Source organism: Mustelus asterias, chromosome 4, assembly GCF_964213995.1.
Source record: "Mustelus asterias chromosome 4, sMusAst1.hap1.1, whole genome shotgun sequence".
NCBI classification, from domain to species: domain Eukaryota; kingdom Metazoa; phylum Chordata; class Chondrichthyes; order Carcharhiniformes; family Triakidae; genus Mustelus; species Mustelus asterias.
Window position 1 is genome coordinate 86346936 of NC_135804.1, and position 20387 is coordinate 86367322.

The 20387-nt window shown below is 41.2% G+C and overlaps 2 protein-coding genes across 4 annotated transcripts in view; one reads left to right on the forward strand and one right to left on the reverse strand.

Moving 5' to 3' along the window:
* Positions 1–15211, forward strand: LOC144492831 (serpin H1-like). Its single transcript, XM_078211331.1, has 5 exons — positions 1–64; positions 8752–9365; positions 9482–9580; positions 11441–11673; positions 14190–15211. The coding sequence occupies exons 2-5, from the start codon at positions 8783–8785 to the stop codon at positions 14487–14489; spliced, it is 1215 nt and encodes a 404-aa protein (XP_078067457.1). The 5' UTR covers positions 1–64; positions 8752–8782; the 3' UTR covers positions 14490–15211.
* igbp1 (immunoglobulin (CD79A) binding protein 1) overlaps positions 2807–20387 on the reverse strand; it is a 27228-nt gene continuing 9647 nt past the window's right edge. The window contains exons 6-7 of one of the 3 annotated variants that reach the window (XM_078211334.1): positions 19919–20053; positions 2807–5324 (exon numbers count right to left, since the gene is read on the reverse strand). In XM_078211334.1, coding sequence (XP_078067460.1) covers positions 5218–5324; positions 19919–20053 — 242 coding nt within the window. In that variant the 3' untranslated portion in view covers positions 2807–5217. Of the gene's footprint in view, positions 5325–19163; positions 19419–19774; positions 20054–20387 lie in introns of those variants that run through there. The other 2 variants (XM_078211332.1, XM_078211333.1) reach the window with 2 other exon arrangements.

Below are 20387 nucleotides of genomic sequence, written 5' to 3' on the forward strand. Positions count from 1 at the left end.
AACTTGGCAAAGATGTACATCCCTTTGAAAAGATTTCGAGACTGCAAACTTTCGGTTACCCTATGTACGGGTTTGATTGTTAATGTTTTAAGTAGTGTCAGTATCATAAAGGTCAACCACCAGTTTTTTAAATTGGTGGTCTCTAAACCATACAACACTTTACTAGCTATACAAAACAAGGGCGGCACGGTAGCACAGTGGTTAGCACTGCTGATTCACAGCTCCAGGGACCTGGGTTCGAATCCCGGCTCGGGTCACTGTCTGTGTGGAGTTTGCACATTCTCCCCGTGTCTGCGTGGGTTTCCTCCGGGTGCTCCGGTTTCCTCCCACAGTCCAAAGATGTGCAGGCTAGGTTGATTGGCCATTCTAAATTGTCCCTTAGTGTCTTGGGATGCATAGGTTAGTGGGTAAATATGTAGGGATATGTGGATAGGGCCTGGGTGGGATTGTGGTTGGTGCAGACTCGATGGGCCGAATGGCCTCTTTCTGCACTGTAGGATTCTATGAAGGCAGCTTTTTCACTAGCCTGGAGCTTTTAGAGGCTGTTAGTCCCAATCTACCATACTTAAATTTCTCCCATTGTTTAGTGAACACAAACTGGAAGCATAAAATCTTTTGTGGCTAGCACTCACTGAGAAGGCTGTGGGTTCAAGTTCCACTTGAGCACAAAGTTCAGGCAAACATCCTGGCATAGTTCTGTAGGAATGTTTTGTTGCAGCGAGATGTTTAAGGCCCCACCTTCCTTTTCAGATAGATGTAAAAGGTCCGTTTTGGAAAAAAAAGCACCTAAAATAGATTATCTGGTCATTGGTACATTGCTGTTTGAAGGATGTGAATGTGTGCACATGTGTTTCTTGCATTTCGTACTCTACAATTCAAAATTACTTCATTGGTAAGGTGTTTGGAACATCCTGAGGTTGAGAAGAGTGCTATATTAATATCAGTTTTTTAAAATATTTTCCAAAGAGCTGTTGCTTTCTGAAAGTTATGAATACATTTGTGATTAGTTCATTTGTTGTCTTATATAAAAGGCAGTTTTCTTCAAGGTTAGTATCAGAAAATGTTTTGAGGTTATAACGGACATATTCGGGTATGAATACATTTTTTGAACAATTCTGTCATTACATTTGAGGAATTTGAAAAAACAGGACAAATCCAACCCAGCTAATTATTAGTCTACTCTTGATTATCAATATAGTGATGGAAGGGATAATCAAAAAGCGCTATCAAGGGATACTTGCTTCACAATAACCTGCTTACTGATGCTCAGTTTGAGTCTGTTAGGGTCACTCAGCTCCTGACCTCATTACAGCCTTGGTTTAAACATGGACAAAAGAGCTGAGTGCCAGAGGTGAGGTGAAAGTAACTGGCTATTACACCAAGACATAATTTGACTAATATATGGCATCAAGGAGCCCTAGCAAAACTGGAGTCGGGAAACCCTCAGCTGCTGGAATCATACCTAGCACAAAGGAAGATGGTTGTGTTGGTTGGAGGTCACGTGCCTCAGTTTCAGGACATCACTGCAGGAGTTCCTCTGGGTAGTGCCCCAGGCCCAACCAACTTCAGCTGCGTCATCAGTGACCTTCCTTCCATCATAAGGTCAGGAGCTGGAATGTTGACTGCACAATGTTAAGCAACATTTGCGACTTTTCTGATACTACAGTCCAGGTCAAAGGCAGCAAGACCTGAACAATATCCAGACCTGGGTCGACAAGTGGCAAGTAACATTCAGAAAACACAAATACCAGGCAATGACCACATCCAACAAGAGAGAATCTAACTATTGCCCATTGACATTCAATGATATTGCCATCACAATCCCTGGCTGTCAATATCCTGAGGGTTACCATTGACCACAAACTGAACTGGAATAGCCATATAAATACAGAGGTTTCAAGAGCAGGTCAGAGGCTAGGAATCCTGACGCGCGAGTAACTCACTCCCCACAATCTACGAGGAACAAGTCAGGAATGTGATGGATAAGTGCAGCTCTAACAACACTGAGGAAGTTTGACAGCATCCAAGACAAAGCATTCTGCTTGATTGTTACCCCTTCCACAAACACTCATTCAATCCACCACTGACGAACAATAGCGGCAGTGTGTACCATCTACAAGATTCACTGCAGGAACTCACCAAGGCTCCTTAGGCAGCACATTCCAAACACACATCCGCTACCATCTAGAAGGACAATGGCAGCAGATACCTGGGTACACCACCACTGGAATTTCCCCTCCAAGCCACTCACCATTCTGACTTGGAAATATATCGCCATTCCTTCACTTTTGCTAGGTTAAAATCCTGAATTCCCTCCCTGACAGCACTGTGGGTATACCTAACCTGAGTGACTGCAGCAGTTTAAGAAGGCAGCTCACCAGCACCTTTGTAAGGGAATAAATACTGGCCTAGCCAGTGATGCCCACATCCCATTTAAAAAAATGAATGGAAAATAACTCTGCACTGTTCTTATTAGGGCTGACGACATTCATATAAAATGTGAGGGCCAATAGTAATGATCAGTGAGAATAGATTGCAAACACCAAAATGGAAGGAGACAGTCAGTCTGATCCACACGAGAGCCACAAAATTCAGGTGACTTCTGCCTGGTCCTATAAACATTTTTTTTATTGCTAATGTAATGAGTTTTATTTCCGATGCAAAAAACTTTCCTGGTAAGTGTCAAAAACTAAAAATTACTGTTGACAATAATGAATGTTTGATGCATCCCTCTATGTTTTTGTTGAGTTGTGCACATGCTGTTATGACCTCGACCAGTAACTTTAAAAAAACAAAATCTAAAATTCCAGTTATTTACTAAAAAGACTGAACACAAGATTCCATTGTTTTAAACACAAGAATATTTACCAGATAAGAGCCAAATAAAGCAAATTTTACTGTCTTGGATAACATGCAATGCTTTAACATCCAGAACCGACATAAGTTAAACATAAATTAGGAAGCAAGTTGTGGTTGTTAATAAACTATAACTTTTACATTAAATGGCATATACAACTAAGATAGATCTTACAAAGCAGCTCAGTGGCCCAGCAGTCCACATAGTATATTGGTCATCAGACACATTATTAGTTTCTCACAAAGAATTTCAGCTCCCTTTAGTATTTAGCCTGATCCAGAGTGGATAGCAGTCTACAATCAACCTGAATTTCACAGGCATGGTCTTTGCCAGGAATGGCACATGGCTGAAAAACTGCTCAACTTAGTCTGGATGGCGTAACTCCACTAATCTTACTTTCAAGTAACAGAAATAACTGCAGAGGATTAGCTTCTGGATCTAGACTTTTGTCCTCTTCAGTTTGCCTGTACTGCACCACTGGACTCATTAACTGCTAGTACCGAGCTTGGATTTGTGTCCTTTTTATGTCTTTTCAACCAGGTTCAATCTTCCTGGAAGTTTTAGTTTCTAATCATATTTCCTTAGAAACTATGAGGCTCAGTTTCCTTCCTCTGTTTCCCTTTTCAGTTTCTGTCTGCCTCAAAAAGTACAAACTTTGAAAGCACAGATGCCATCACTCGCCTGGAGTTTGCAGTGGTATTGAATGAAAAACTCTAACCATTCACTGTCTGAATACTTTGCGCTGCCCTTATTAAGGCTCTCAATGCCCACACAAAATATGGGAATTAATTATTATGTAATAGATTACAAACCTCAAAATGAAAAGAGGCAGTCATTCACATCCACTGGAGATCACAAAATTAAGATGACTTCTGCAAATTTTAGAATACACACACATGCAATTAAGTGCAGAAGTCTAGAATTTGCTGTCTGATTCCATGCATCTCCAGAGGGTGTAATGCTGAAGTTACCCTTGACTTAACAGACAGGAACTTCCACTCTTATGTTGAGGGTCCAGCTGTAATAACCTTTGAAAAAGTTGCATCTTGCTGAATGAATTATTTGCTGGCCTGTAAATAGAATATTTTTACCTGAGTAGAATGTCAGAGTTCTCCATTATGAAAATAAATTTCATAGTTACAAAAATGTTTGCTAAAGTTATTTTAGCTTCTACTTTATCCCATGTGCATGTCATTTATTTCACTGTCTGTAAAATTAAAAAATTATAAATGAAGGATTTCAGTGGTTTTAATACTTCCTGGTTTTTTGTCTGTGAGAAAGCTTTGTGATCGGCAGCTTGCTCTGCCTATGCCTTCAAAGTTGCTGGATATCTGGAGATCTAGTGAAAATTGATGGGCAATTAAAATTGCCCAAGTTACTTTCTTCACTCTTTCATGGGATGTGGGGGGTTGCTGGCAAGGCCAGCATGTGTTGCCCATCTGCCCAAAATTACCCTTGAACTGAGTGATCTGCTAGGCCATTTCAGAGGGTAGTTAAGAGTCAACCACATTGCTGTGGGCCTGGAGTCACATGTAGAGTTGGAGTATTTTTAAATACTGACCAGTCCACTGACTCCAAGCACCCACTGCTTGGTGTCAGTGGACTGGTTAGTAGTTAAAAACTCTGCGACCAGCCTGAACCAAGTACGCCACTATGGTAACTGACTTCATTAGTAAGAGTGTAGAAGACTGTGTCAAAGAAGCAAATCTGTGTGTTCCCCAACCAGAAATCATGGATGAACAGGGATACCCACTGCTTGCTGAAGTCTAAGTCTGAGGCATTCAAGTCAGGCGACACTGACCTATACAAGAAAGCCAGATACGATCTATGGAGATCCATCAAAGATGCCAAAAAACAGTACCAGACTAGAGTCCCAGGCTAGCCACACAGACGCCCGCTGACTATGGCAAGGCCTGCAAGACATAACAGGCTGAAGGCATGTAAAATTGCCGGCTCCAATGCACCCCTCCCTGATGAGCTCAATGCATTCTATGTCTGTTTTGAGCAAGAGGTCAGCGAGAGCATGCATGCCTTCCACCCTGGAAGCCATGGATGAACATGTATCTGAGGTCACCATTGCAGATGTCAGAGCAACTTTCTCGAAGGTCAACCACGGAAAGCAACTGCCCCGGATGGGATACCCGGATGAGCACTCAGATCCTTTGTAGATCAGCTGGCAGGGGTATTCACAGACAACTTCAACCTCTCTTTACAACAATCTGAAGTCCCTCTCTGCTTCAAGAAGACGACCATCATCTCGGTTCCAAAGAAAAGCCAAGCAGCGTGCCTTAATGACTATCGTCTGGTGGCTCTGACATCCATCATTATGAAGTGCTTCGAAAGGCTAGTCATGGCACGAATCAATTCCAGTCTGCTGGACTGCCTGGATCCACTCGTGTTCGCCTACCGCCGCAACAGGTCCAGAGCAGACGCCATTTCCCTGGCCCTGCACTCAACCCTGGAACACCTAGATAACAAAGACACCTATGTCAGACTTGTATTTATTGACTACAGCTCAGCCTTCAACTCTATTATTCCTACGAAACTCATCTCCAAACCCTGTGGCTTGGGCCTCAGCTCTTCCCTCTGCGACTGGATCCTGAACTTTCTAACTCACAGACCACAATCAGTAAGGATAGGCAACAACACCTCCTCCAGGATCATCCTCAACATCAGTGTCCCACAAGGCTGTGTTCTCAGCCCCCTACTATACTCCTTATACACCTATGACTGTGTGGCCAAATTCCCCTCCAACTCGATTTTCAAGTTTGCTGATGACACCACCGTAATGGATCGGATTGCAAACAATGACGAGACAGAGTACAGGAATGAGATAGAGAATCTGGTGAACTGGTGTGGCAACAATAATCTCTCCATCAATGTCAACAAAATGAAGGAGATTGTCATTGACTTCAGGAAGTGTAAAGGAGAACATGCCCCTGTCTACATCAACAGGGATGAAGTAGATATGGTCAAAAGCTTCAGGTTTTTAGGTCTCCCCATGCAAACACTATAGTTAAGAAAGCCCACCAACACCTCTACTTTCTCAGAAGACTAATGAAATTTGGCATGTCAGCTACGACTCTCTCCAACTTTTACAGATGCACCATAGGAAACATTCTTTCTGGTTGTATCACAGCTTGGTATGGCTCCTGCCCAAGTCTGCAAGAAATGACAAAAGGTCATGAATGTAGCCCAATTCATCAAGCAAACCAGCTTCCCATCCATTGACTCTGTCTACACTTCCCACTGTGGAGATGCCGGCGTTGGACTGGGGTAAACACAGTAAGAAGTCTCACACCAGGTTAAAGTCGAACAGGTTTATTTGGTAGCAAAAGCCACTAGCTTTCGGAGCGCTGCTCCTTCGTCAGGTAAGTGGGAGTTCTGTTCACAAACAGGGCATATAAAGACACAAACTCAATTTACAAAATAATGGTTGGAATGCGAGTCTTTACATGTAATCAAGTCTTAAAGGTACAGACAATGTGAGTGGAGAGAGGGTTAAGCACAGGTTAAAGAGATGTGTATTGTCTCCAGCTGGGGCAGTTAGTGAGATTTTGCAAGGCCCAGGCAAGTCATGAGGGTTACAGATAGTGTGACATGAAACCAAGATCCCGGTTGAGGCCGTCCTCATGTGTGCGGAACTTGGCTATCAGTCTCTACTCAGCAACTCTGCGTTGTCATGTGTTGTGAAGGCCACCTTGGAGAACGCTTGCCTGAAGATCAGAGGCCGAATGCCCGTGACCGCTGAAGTGTTCCCCAACAGGAAGAGAACACTCTTGCCTGGTGATTGTCGAGTGGTGTTCATTCATCCGTTGTCGTAACATTGTCGTCACATTGGGGAGACCATGCAGACGCTACGACAACGGATGAATGAACACTGCTTGACAATCACCAGGCAAGAGTGTTCTCTTCCTGTTGGGGAACACTTCAGCGGTCACGGGCATTCGGCCTCTGATCTTCGGGTAAGCGTTCTCCAAGGTGGCCTTCACAACACACGACAATGCAGAGTCGCTGAACAGAGACTGATAGCCAAGTTCCGCACACATGAGAATGGCCTCAAGCGGGATCTTGGGTTCATGTCACACTATCTGTAACCCCCATGACTTGCCTGGGCTTGCAAAATCTCACTAACTGTTCCGGCTGGAGACAATACACATCTCTTTAACCTGTGCTTAACCCTCTCTCCATTCACATTGCCTGTACCTTTAAGACTTGATTACCTGTAAAGACTCGCATTCCAACCATTATTTTGTAAATTGAGTTTGTGTCTTTATATTCCCTGTTTGTGAACAGAACTCCCACTTACCTGGCGAAGGAGCAGCGCTCCGAAAGCTAGTGGCTTTTGCTACCAAATAAACCTGTTGGACTTTAACCTGGTGTTGTGAGACTTCTTACTACACTTCCCGATGCCTTGGCAAAGCAGCCAGCATAATTAAGGACCCCACGCATCCCGGACATTCTCTCTTCCACCTTCTTCCGTCAGGAAAATGATACAAAAGTCTGAGGTCACATACCAACCAACTCAAGAACAGCTTCTTCCCTGCTGCCATTAGACTTTTGAATGGATCTACCTTGCATTACGTTGGTCTTTATACCCTAGCTATGACTGTAACAGTACGTTCTGCACTCTCATTTCCTTTTCTATGAACAGTATGCTTTGTCTGTATAGCGTGCAAAAAACAATACTTTTCACTGTATGCTAATACGTATAATAATAAATCAAACCAATTCAAAAAGGTAAGGAAGGGAGATTTCCTTCTGGAAAGGGCATTTAGTGAACCAGTTGGGCTTGTAACAATAAGTGATGATGGTTCTCATGGTCACTATTACTGAGACGAGTTTTCAATTCCAGATTTTGTTAATTGAATTTAAATTCCTCCAGCTGCCATGGTGGGATTTGAACACATGTCTCCTGAACATTAGGGCCTCTAAATCACTGACCACCATCTCCTCCTACTTTCGTGCTCTAATTGACAAATCATTATTTTAACTTACTCAGCTGAGCAGGACTCAACAACATAGCCAACAGTTTCTTTTTGTAGAATCCCTACAGTGCAGAAAGAGGCTATTTGGCCCATCGAGCCTGCACTGACACAATCCCACTCAGGCTCTATCCCCATAACCCCATGTATTTACCCTACTAATCACTCTGACACCAAGGGGCAATTTGAGCATGGCCAATCAACCTAACCCACACATCTTTGGACTGTGGGAGAAAACGGAGCACCTGGAGAAAACTCCACACAGTCACCCGAGGTCGGAATTGAACCCGGTTCCCTGGCATGCTGAGGCAGCCATTATGCTGCCCTCATTCATATATACAAGTCAGTAGATGATAACTACAATCTTTACCAAGCAGCCTGATCAGGAAACAACAGCGATTTTCTTGTCAGGCCAATCCAGCAAAGAAGCAGATCAATGCCAGAAGAAGCCCAGGAAGGCAACATTTAACTTAACTTATTTTGTGGAGCCAGACCCACATGGAAACTACAGGCCTCAGCTGCCATGGTCTCACTGTCACTGTCTCCCATACCCCTCAGTGCACCCTGCCCCCACCCCAACATATGTCAGGACTCAGCTTTCCTTCAGTGTAGCTGCTATTTGAAGGTATCCTCCAGGCTGCATACTTTTCTACCATGTCCTGTTTAGAACAGCTGGGAAGTTGGTGGTGGGATGAGATCAAGCCATAACATTCGGGTGGATGTCATGGTATTGTAAAATTAACCTGATTGTGTGGTTTTCCACCGGAAATCTGCTGGCAGTTAAAATCCTAGGTCTTTCTGAGAAAGCATTCCTTTTTCCAAATCTTAAATATTCTTAATACTTTAGGATAGGTTGTATCGCTAAACTGTGTTCTTTGAAATAATTGTGTTCCATTCTTTGTCCAACAGTTCTACTGGCTTGTACTTACTGGACAAAACCATGGAGATGAAATTAGTAGTAGTCAGCCTGCTACTTGCTGTGGTAACAGCAGATCCTATGATGTTGAAGGAACATGGTTCCATGCTAGCAGACAGCACAATAAACTTGGCCCTCGATCTCTACAAGACCATGGTCAAAGACCGGAAACTGTCATCTGAGAACCTTCTCTTCTCACCTCTGGTGGTAGCTTCCTCCTTGGGAGTGATGTCTCTGGGTGCCAAAGATAAAACTGCCAAACAGGTGAAGTCCCTCCTTAACATCAACTTGCGTGATGATGTTTTGCACCCTACTTTCTCAGAACTGTTGAATGAGATCAGCAATGAGACGACTCGCAACACCACTTGGAAGATTGGCAGCCGCCTTTATGGACCAAGTTCAGTTACATTCAGGGATGACTTTGTTCAGAAAAGCAAGATGCACTACAGACATGATCATTCCAAGATTAACTTCAGGGACAAGAGGAGTACAATCCAATCCATCAATGAATGGGGCTCTCAGACAACAAACGGAAAATTAGGAGAAATCACAAAGGATGTGTCTAGTGTGGATGGTGCCCTTTTTGTTAATGCCATGTACTTCAAACGTGAGTATTATAATCAGTGGTAAAGGATTTGGTATTAAATGATCATAGTTTTCATATGCAAATATTCAGTTAATATGCATTTGACCATAAACTTAATTTTTAATTTTCTTTCACAGCTCACTGGGACGAAAAATTCCATGAAACCATGATTGATAAAAGAGGCTTTATGGTAACTAGAGCCCATACTGTTTCCGTACCTATGATGCACCGTTCAGGCAAGTGTTAGAAATTTGTAACATGTTTTTGAGTCATACAGCCCAGAAAAGTCCGAGGTTTGATCCTTGAGTTTCTAGCTTGGGTGACTTTAGGGGCATTAGGTTTGACTTCAGTATTCTAGGTTTCAGGAAAATCCTCAGAGTTTGTGTTTCTGATTGCTATAGAGTGACTTTGACTGGAATTGTGTTTGGATGGACACCAAATGAGGAAAGGGTTAGGCTTGACGCTGATGTTCTCCATAATTTGATTGACTGTGATTGATCCAAGGCTATGTTAACATATGCATGATGGCTACTTGGGCAAGATATCAAAGGACACTATACTGCTTTCAAATCAGACTCCAGTGATAAAGCCACTGCTTTCAATGGAGAGTAGACGTTCAAAAATGGAGAAAAGTATGTTTTTGGAGAAAAAAACCAAATTTCCATTAAATTTCTCTTCAAAGATTCTCTAAATCAAAATTTCTCTAAATCTCTAAGTTCCCATGCCAACACTATAGTTAAGAAAGCCCACCAACGCCTCTACTTTCTCAGAAGATTAAGGAAATTTGGTATGTCAGCTACGACTCTCACCAACTTTTACAGATGCACCATAGAAAGCATTCTTTCTGGCTGTATCACAGCTTGGTATGGCTCCTGCTCTGCCCTAGACCGCAAGGAACTACAAAAGGTCATGAATTTAGCTCAATTCATCGCATAAACCAGCCTCCCATCCATTGACGTCTACACTTCCCGCTGCCTTGGCAAAGCAGCCAACATAATTAAGGACCCCACGCATCCTGGACATTCTCTCTTCCACCTTCTTCCGTTGGGAAAAATATACAAAAGTCTGAGGTTATGTACCAATCGACTCAAGAACAGCTTCTTCCCTGCTGTCAGAATTTTGAATGGACTTACCTTGCATTAAGTTGATCTGTCTCTATACCCTAGCTATGACTGTAACATTCTGCACTCTCTCATTTCCTTCTCTATAAGAACATAAGAAATAGGAGCAGGAGTAGGCCATCTAGCCCCTCGAGCCTGCCCCACCATTCAATAAGATCATGGCTGATCTGACGTGGATCAGTACCACTTACCCGCCTGATCCCCATAACCCTTAATTCCCTTACCGATCAGGAATCCATCCATCCGCGCTTTAAACATATTCAGCGAGGTAGCCTCCACCACCTCAGTGGGCAGAGAATTCCAGAGATTCACCACCCTCTGGGAGAAGAAGTTCCTCCTCAACTCTGTCTTAAACCGACCCCCCTTTATTTTGAGGCTGTGTCCTCTAGTTTTAACTTCCTTACTAAGTGGAAAGAATCTCTCCGCCTCCACCCTATCCAGCCCCCGCATTATCTTATAAGTCTCCATAAGATCCCCCCTCATCCTTCTAAACTCCAACGAGTACAAACCCAATCTCCTCAGCCTCTCCTCATAATCTAAACCCCTCATCTCCGGTATCAACCTGGTGAACCTTCTCTGCACTCCCTCCAATGCCAATATATCCTTCCTCATATAAGGGGACCAATACTGCACACAGTATTCCAGCTGCGGCCTCACCAATGCCCTGTACAGGTGCATCAAGACATCCCTGCTTTTATATTCTATCCCCCTCGCGATATAGTACGCTTTGTATAGCACGCAAGAAACAATACTTTTCACTGTATGTTAATACATGTGACAATAATAAATCAAATCAAATTGCGATGACATTAACATATTAGTACAAAATATTTAAAAATATTAAAACTTTTTCATTGTTTTGGATTTGTGGATCTTATAATAGTCATCTACTGGGGTCTTTAATCTCAATGAAAATTTAGACATCCGCGTTGAAGTTCTTGTCATCTGATATGTGACTACTGATTAATTTTTCAGGACTGTATAATTACTATGAAGATGAAGTTAATAAGGTTCAAATTGTTGAGATGCCTCTGGCACACAAATATTCCAGCATGATTTACATAATGCCGCGTCATGTAGAATCTCTGGAGAGAATAGAGAAGTTATTGACAAAGGAACAACTCAACACTTGGTTTAGCAAGCTGCAGAAACGGGCTGTTGGTATGTCACTTCCCAAAGTTAACATTGAGGTCAGCCATGAGCTACAGGTAAGAATTGTAACTTATCAGCTTTCAAGTAACTGAGGAATTAAGTTGGAGAAAAATGCTTTTATTGAGTATTTCAATTCATAGATAACTTGTAATCATGATGTACCTTCTGTTTACTTCAATAAGGAATGAGCATACTTGACTGAGGAAGAGTTTTAGTTTCTAGTTTAGCCATTCATCACCAACTGTGCCTGTAAAACATAAAACACTATTGGGCCTTGCTCTTTTCTGTTAAATTGCTCCCTATTCGTGCATCACCCTGGAGAGCAAAGCTAACCTCAAACTTTTTTTCTCGACTACTAACTGTTTTCCTTTGCCTTCTCCACTCTAACCCCAAGTTGAAGGAGCTCATGGATGTCTGTCACTAAGATAAAAACCAATTATTCAGCTGCCTTTTGTCACAATCCTCCATCTCCTTGACAAACTCCCCCAGTGTTCACTTGTGTGACCTCACATTTTTTCTAACTTTTTTCCTATTTCCCCTCATTCTCTCCTAGCTCATAATTGTTCGTGAAATTCTTCCTTAACCCCTTTCCCACTAAAATATTGACCACCGAATATCTCTTCCTGGACTTCAGGGTTCCTGGTCCTCAGACTAGCTGACAATGTGTTTTCCTCCCCAAGGTATTGTCTCCTTCTCTCTCAAAACGACCAGTATCATTTCCCACCTCAAAAAAAACTTCAGCCCCTTTGATTTGAAAACTACGAAACTTTCTGTCTTTGAAACTTTTGGACTTGTTGTCAAATCCCCCCCCCCCCCCCCAAAAAAACTTGTATTTTCCACAAACCCCATGTTTTAATTTCTCAATCAGATTTCTCACCCTGCTGCAGCATTGAAATGATCCTCAAAATTGCATTCTCTTTACTCATTCTTTGACTTGTCTGCAGCCATTACATGACATTACACCATATTCCATCAATTTGGGAGCATTTAGATGAGCATTTGAAATGCTATAGCATACAAGGCAATGGACCAAGTGGGATTAGAATGGATAAGTGCATGATGGCCGACACAGACAAAATTTGCCGAAGGGCCTCTTTTTGTGCTGTAAAACTCTGACTCTATGACCTCTATTCAACTGTCAAGCTCAATGGGACTGCCTTTCCTTGGTTCCATTCTTGCTTGTTCAGCCATAGCCTAAGCATCTCCATTTCTTATCACTTCCGGATCATTACCAGTGGAGATCTATCTTAGGCCTCCTCCGCTTCATATATATGCTCCCCCTTGGCAACAACATCTGAAGATACGGGCTTCGTTTCCAATATATACACAGACCTTGCTCAATCCCTCTGTTAATTTTGTGTTTTCAAACTGTTTGTACAATATCCAGCCCTGAATGATTCACAATTTCATGCAGTCCGAAGCCATTGGCTCTGGCCCTTGCCACAAACCTAATGGCATCACCATCAACTGCAACCCTTCTCCATCCCACCACAGCCTCCCTCCTCCCCAACCCACACATCTCCAAAAACCTGTCATCACTCCATATCCCCCTCCTTTTTTAATATCCTCCTTAAATCCACCTCTTTGACCAAGCTTTTAATCGCTTGGTCACTGTTTTAAGAAGGATCTTATAGAAAAAAGGTCAGAAGAATTTAAGGAACGAATTATGGAGATTTGGACCTAGGTGGCTCAAAGCAGAGGGATATTTCTATCCAACTCTGAGTAGGCCCAAAAGTCAACTGATTTTCACACATCCCCTTTTGTCACTTAATTCACAAAAATTATCATATAAATCTTCTATCTGCACAATGAATCAACATTTACACTGCAGATTTGATAAAGGTGTCATTTCACCCTGGTAATAGTAACAGCTTGCTTTGTTAAAAAAATCAATCTTAGTATATAAGGAAGAAGAATAGCAGTGCAATAAATATACTGGTCAGTTTAACTGAATCTCACTGGTCTACAATAATTTTCCAGAATAGAAAACTGTTAGCATTGCAAGTCATTTTTGATAGAACCCTTGCAATGAAAGGATATTTATGGGGATTTTCACAGTAACTTCATTGCAGTGATAATGTAAGCCTATTTGTGACACTAATAAATAAAATATTGCATCTTATCTTAGCTGAATTCAAATTCAAAAGTCGTTGAGGTGGAAGAAATGTGTTTATCTAATCTGTTGCTGAATCCTGCATATTGATATTTTTATTCTCAAAGTCACTGCCATAAATAAATTTGTGTAGCTTTTAAGGTACTGAATTGGCAACCCCGCAGTGGTAAATTAAAATCATGATAAATCATGAAATTGAATTTGAAATCAGGTCATTTATTGCTTTCATACCATCTGAAAAATAAATGTGCATGCGGTTGTATTGTGAAACTCCAGCTGGTTACAAATGAGTCTAGCTCATACTCTATGGTTGACTCTTCATAGGGGAAAAAAATGAAGATCTAGAGGAAGTGGTGTTGAGAATAAGATATTGTGCAGCAATGATTTGACAGACTTTTTACATAAGTAGTTTTGCTTTGGTAGCTTTCATTTTTAAAAAAGCCTTCTATCATTTCTTAGAAACATCTGCAAGAGCTGGGTCTGACTGAAGCCACAGATAAAAACAAAGCCGATTTTTCAGGGATCACAGGCAAGAAGGACCTACACTTCTCCAACATGCTCCATGCTACTGCATTTGAATGGAACATTGAAGGAAACCCTTATGACACAGACTTGCATACTCGTGAGGAAATGAAATCACCCAAGCTCTTCTACGCAGATCACCCCTATATCTTCCTGATCAGAGATAACAAAACCAAGTCTATACTTCTTATTGGCAAGTTAGTCAAGCCAAAAGCCAATAATCACGATGAGTTATAAACTTGAATTGTACAAGGTGCAATAATGTTCTTTATGTATATTAATGACCTCACATTTAGATTACTTGTGACATGGGGATGGTGTAAGAATTATTTTTGTTATTGTGATTCCATAAAGTTGACCTTGTGGGGGCGGGAAAGGAATGTTGCTTGTGCTGAATTCCAATCACTGTGATTAGGTGGATGGTTGACAGAATAGCCTATTGAATACATTTTGTTTCACTAAAATTAAGGATATTAAAATCCAAGCCTACCAACTTCATCTGTGATATCAGAGTTTAAAGAAATCAGAGATCACAAACCAAAAACCTTTTTATCATAGGATCAATCATTGCACACACATTTCTATTCTCTATTTCAGTTTGAACACCTTTATAGACCCCTAAATATTATTTTTTGTAAGGTCCAGAATTTATAATCTGTATGTTTCATGCTTTCAATTCATGTAAACTAACTCATAGATATTTTAAATCATACTGATCTACAACAACAACACATACTACCTACTTGTACATGAGTGTGTTTAGAAAGTGAGGTTGTTAATGTCACTGCAGGGAATAATATCTTACTTCTATGCATCATAGGCTGTTTGTAAGTGAGTACAATTTTTCAGCAATCAGCTTTACATCTATTTTTGTATATTTCTTGGTGAGCTGGATCATCCTGAATAACCTTGTCTTATTTCTACTATTCTTAATAAAAGGAATAAAAAATATTACCTGCCTCCAGTTTCTCTCTGGTAAGAATCAGATGTAACCTTTGGGTGTAAGGTAACCTTGCCTTAATTTTCTAAGCAACACCTTTAAAAGATGCAATATGTATAAAATGTCCCAATAGTTACCTCCTAAGAGAAGGTAAATTTTATTGACAGTACCATAAACTTTTAAGAAATATTGAATATTTGGGTGTTTGGGACTGTTTTGGGAAATTGGAGGACAAAAAGCTAATTCAGAACTGTGCACTTTTGTGTTATTTCGTTAGCTTGCTTCACCAACTGATAAAAATCTCACAGCTACTATATTGGAGAGTCACTGGTCCTGGGTGCTTGGCAGGATATCCAGAAGGCTTTCTCTTTCTGATTGTGAACAGCAAGAGATAAAACACACATTGGTGGTTAGTTTTGTTTGCATCAGAAAAGTCTACAAAACCAACAGTAACTTAGATAGTGTCTTTAGTACAATAACTTGTCCCAAAGCTCCCTACAGGAGTGGTACAAAGCAAAATGAGACAATGAATCACAAAGTGACATTAGGGCAGAAGGCCAAATGCTTGGTCAAAAACAGGCGTGACTGGCAGAGAAAATATAGTAAGAAGTCTCAACACCAGGTTAAAGTCCAACAGGTTTATTTGGCAGCACAAACTTTCAGAGTCTTGCTCCTTCATCGTGAGTGAGGAGTTGTGTTCACAAACAGGACATATACAGACACAAACTCAATTTACAAGATAATGATTGGAATGCGAGTCTTTACAGGTAATCAAGTCTTAAAGGTACAATGTGGGTGGAGAGAGGGACAAGCACAAGTTAAAGAGGTGTGTATTGTCTCCAGCCAGGACAGTTAGTGAGATTTTGAAGATGAACATCTCGCCAAGGCCATCCCCACTTCTTGCCTTCAACCGCATAACCTCAAGCAGACCATTGTCCGCAGCAAACTACCCAGCCTTCAGGAGAACAGTGACCACGACACCACACAACCCTGCCACAGCAACCTCTGCAAGATGTGCCGGATCATCGACACGAGTGCCATTATCTCACGTGAGAACACCATCTACCAGGTACACTGTACATACTCTTGCGACTTGGCCAACGTTGTCTATCTGATACGTTGCAAGAAAGGATGTCCCGAGGCATGGTACATTGGGGAGACCATGCAGACGCCACGACAACAGATGAATGAACACCGCTTGACAATCATCAGGCAGGAGTGTTCCCTTCCAGTCGGGGAACACTTCAGCAGTCACGGGCATTCAGCCTCTGATCTTCGGGTAAGCGTACTCCAAGGCGGCCTTCACGACACACAACGCAGAATCGCTGGGCAGAAACTAATAGCCAAATTCCGCACACTAGGACAGCCTTAACTGGTATCTTGGGTTCATTTCACACTATTTGTAACCCCCACGACTTGCAAAATCTCACTAACTATCCTGGCTGGAGACAATACACACGTCTTTAACCTGTGCTTGGCCCTCCACTCATATTGTCTGTACCTTTAAGACTCACTTGATGAAGGAGCTAGACTCCGAAAGCTTGTGCTGCCAAATAAACTTGTTGGACTTTAACCTGGTGTTGTGAGACTTCTTACTGTGCTTACCCCAGTCCAACGCCGGCATCTCCACATCAGAAGCAAATATAATCAGCATGCTTGAGAGGCCAGAATTAGATAAATATATAGGTGTCATTGGTTTGGAGTGATGGAGGGGTAGTGATGCCATGGAAGCTTTTGAACACAGGGATGAGAGTTTTAAAATCAAGGCGCTGCTTTATTTCACTGGCAGCTAATGTGGGTCAGTGAGCTCAAGAGCAATAGGTGGATGGGACTTGGTGTGAGAAAGGGCACAGGCAGCAGAGCTTTGGAGGACTTCCAAGTTTATGGGGAGTAGAATGCAGGAGAGCAGCCAGGAGGGTGTTGTAAAAATCAAGTCCACAAGTAAGACATGAAAGAGGGTTTCAGCAGCAGATCAGCTGAGGCAAGGGAGGTGTCAGACAATGTTATGAAGGTGAAACTAGATGATCTTCATGATGACATGGATATGTTATCAGAAATTCATCTTGGGATCAAATACAGCAAAGTTGCGAACAATCTGATTTAATCTCAGACAGTTGCTGGGGAGAGGGATGGAATTGTCAACTAGGGAACAGAGGTGGGACTAAAGACAATGACTTCAGTCTTCCCCATATTTAATCGGAAAAGAATTCTGCTCATCCAGTACTGATCAGCGGTCTGATAATTTGGCTATGATGGAGGAGAAAGGTGGTGGTGAGAGCTGGATGTTATAGAATCATAGAATCTATGGCACGGAGACAGGCCCTTCCACCCAAACTGGTCCATGCCGACCAAAAAGCCCATCTCAGCTAACCCCATTTGCCTGCAATAGAATCTATGGCACAGAGACAGGCCCTTTGGCCAGTATGTTATCAGCATACATATAAAAACAACTTTCAGATGATGTCAGAGACATCAACTGTGCAAGCCTGTGCATGTCTATCCTGTATTTTGGTGCAGTCTCTTACATTAATAACATTCTTTAATTTGGTATCATCGACAAATTTAAACACCAATCCTCAAATTCATGAGCCAAAAATCATTTTTGCACATAATAAATGTGAACAATTCCTGCACACTTCTCTACAGAATATTTCCTAATTCCAGCCAGTCACTGAAACATCCCTTAATAACTATTGCCTTGTATCCAGCTTTCAGTTCAATTCTATTAGTTAGCACATGACTAAGTGCTAGACTCTTTTTAGAATTATGTGGAACCTAGTCAAAGGTTTTCTGAATGTCTATGCATTTCATTTACACTGCAATTCCCTTGTCCAAATTTTTTTGTTAAAGAATGCAGTAAACCACCTTCCTTTCAGGAATCATGTTGACTTTGTAAAATAATATTCACAAATTCTACATATAATTTTTCCAGTATTTTCTCCACTGACATGAACTATCATGCTTTTTGAAGATATGAATTATATTTGTCATTTACCACGCCTCTAGTACTATTCATTTTTCTTTTGAATTTGTGTTTTAGCATTTTCATATTTCTTTCCTAGTTTCTCTGAGCTTGCACAAGTGCAATCCTTCAAGACATGTAACTATCTGCACCTTAAGTTTGGTATTATCTTTTTTTCTATCTTAGCTGTTGTTAATATCTCGACTTCTATTGTCATTTATTGTTACCCCTTAAGATAAACTGAGGGAAAATATCTTTTAGGCTCATTAGTTTGACTTTTTCTTGTATCCAAATTTGGAGCAGGAGTAGGCCACTTGACCCTTTAAGTCTGCTCTGTCATTTAATAAGACGGCTGATCCAATTGTAATCTCAACCCCACATTCCTCCTTGTGTAGTGTATGTATCTGGTTTACTCCACTTTAAGAAAAAAATATTGGTAATTTCATTTTGTACCTTTATTCCTCCCCAATTCTTCTTTTCTAGCACATCTATTTCCTTCCAAGTCTTTATTCTTACTCCAGCCTACATTCCTCTGTGGAACACTCCTTAAATATTCAGTTAATGCAACAACTTACCTAGAGATTAAATTCAGATCTCTATCCCTCCAATGCACGTGTTCCAGAAAAGGAGACCAAAATTGCAATCAGGACTAATGATTCCCACCTGATCATTTATCCGAGTGGTAACAGAAAATGCTAGAAATGTACACAGTGGTGAAAAATATATTGAATAATGTCTCAAATGTCATCCTTCCTCAGAAATTACTTCTGACGAAGGATCCAAACTGGAAACTTTAACTCGCCTTTCTTTTCCAGTTGCTGACTGACCCTACTTTGCATTTCCAACATTTCTGTTTTTACTTCACAGAGCCAGCATTTGAAGTTTTATTTTTAACTTCTTTATTAGAATGGCAGAGGTGAACAGTCAATAATTTAGCAAATCAGCCAGTCAGCAGAGTTTTTTTTGCTGTGGGTAAAGTTAGCATGAAAATTGTTGGCTGGTAAGAGACTGAGACTGAAGTTTTTATTTATTTTGCAACTTATGGTTTACAACATGGGAATATTTTTACCAAGTCACTTCCAAGGACAATGAAAGAGCAGTAAAACATTTTCTACCAATACTAAATTGAATACAGACAAGTTACATCAATTCAGGTGACAAGAACTAGTTAATTCAAGGGATTAATTACAACTTAAAAATTCACCTGTTGCAGCTTTAGTTTGTTAACCACCACGAAAGAAAGTTGGCAAAGGAATCAGAACTCCTGATTTGGAGAATGGGGAAAAAAAACACAGGAGCTATGAATTGAAATTTGGCAGATGTTGCTTAATATTACATCGAACAATCTTACTGTAATTATAAATAATTGCAACTCAAGAAGAACTCCACTAAGGCAATTACTTTGGCAGACTACTCAATAGGTGGCAATTGCACATTTGTGCCAGAAACACGTTTTCTCACTCCCAAAGCTGTTCCTCCACTTATTGTCTTATCATACACTGAAGAAATGCAAGTTTTAAATAGCATATTTCAGCTTGCTTTCAGTTGAGCATCATAATACTGTCACTGAAAATATTTTTTAAAAGACACTTGCAATAATGCAATTGCTGACAACTCAGAAACCAATGAAATTCTTACAGGCAGAGGGGGATATACTCTGCACGGTTGACAAATCCATCTCAGTGTTGGTGCAGGATCCAACTCTCATTCAAAGGCTCCAAAGTGAGCAGTGATATTTGACATGCAACTCATATAAAGGCTAACCCATGTTCTGCCTGTTGCCATATCCACGTCTACGTGTATCCTTCCAGTCATCCTTTTCACGTGCAATTTTCAAAGCCTGTTCATCGTCAGCCTCATTATCATTCTCTGCTTCTTGATCTTGATTTTCCTCATCACCTAGAATGAGAAAGCTTCCTAGGTCAGTTCAAAGTCTAACAATTAAATCTTTCCATTGGGTCAACAGCATTGCAGGTAAATGAACCATATGTTACAGTTCTGAGAAGTGTAGATTTGCAAAGTTCAAAGTTTCATCCTTTTTCTGGACTAAGACTGCTAGTGCTTTTGCTAGTGCTAATAGATAACAGTGAATGTCAATGAGAAGAGATCAGAGCCTGGAAGTTAGGAAAACATTGGAAGAGCTTATCAGAATCTAGCAACTGGAGGGCAGAGTCGGAGGGGGGGAATTCTGATGTCCAACAGAACTCAGAATTCAGTGCAAGTATTTGGAGTG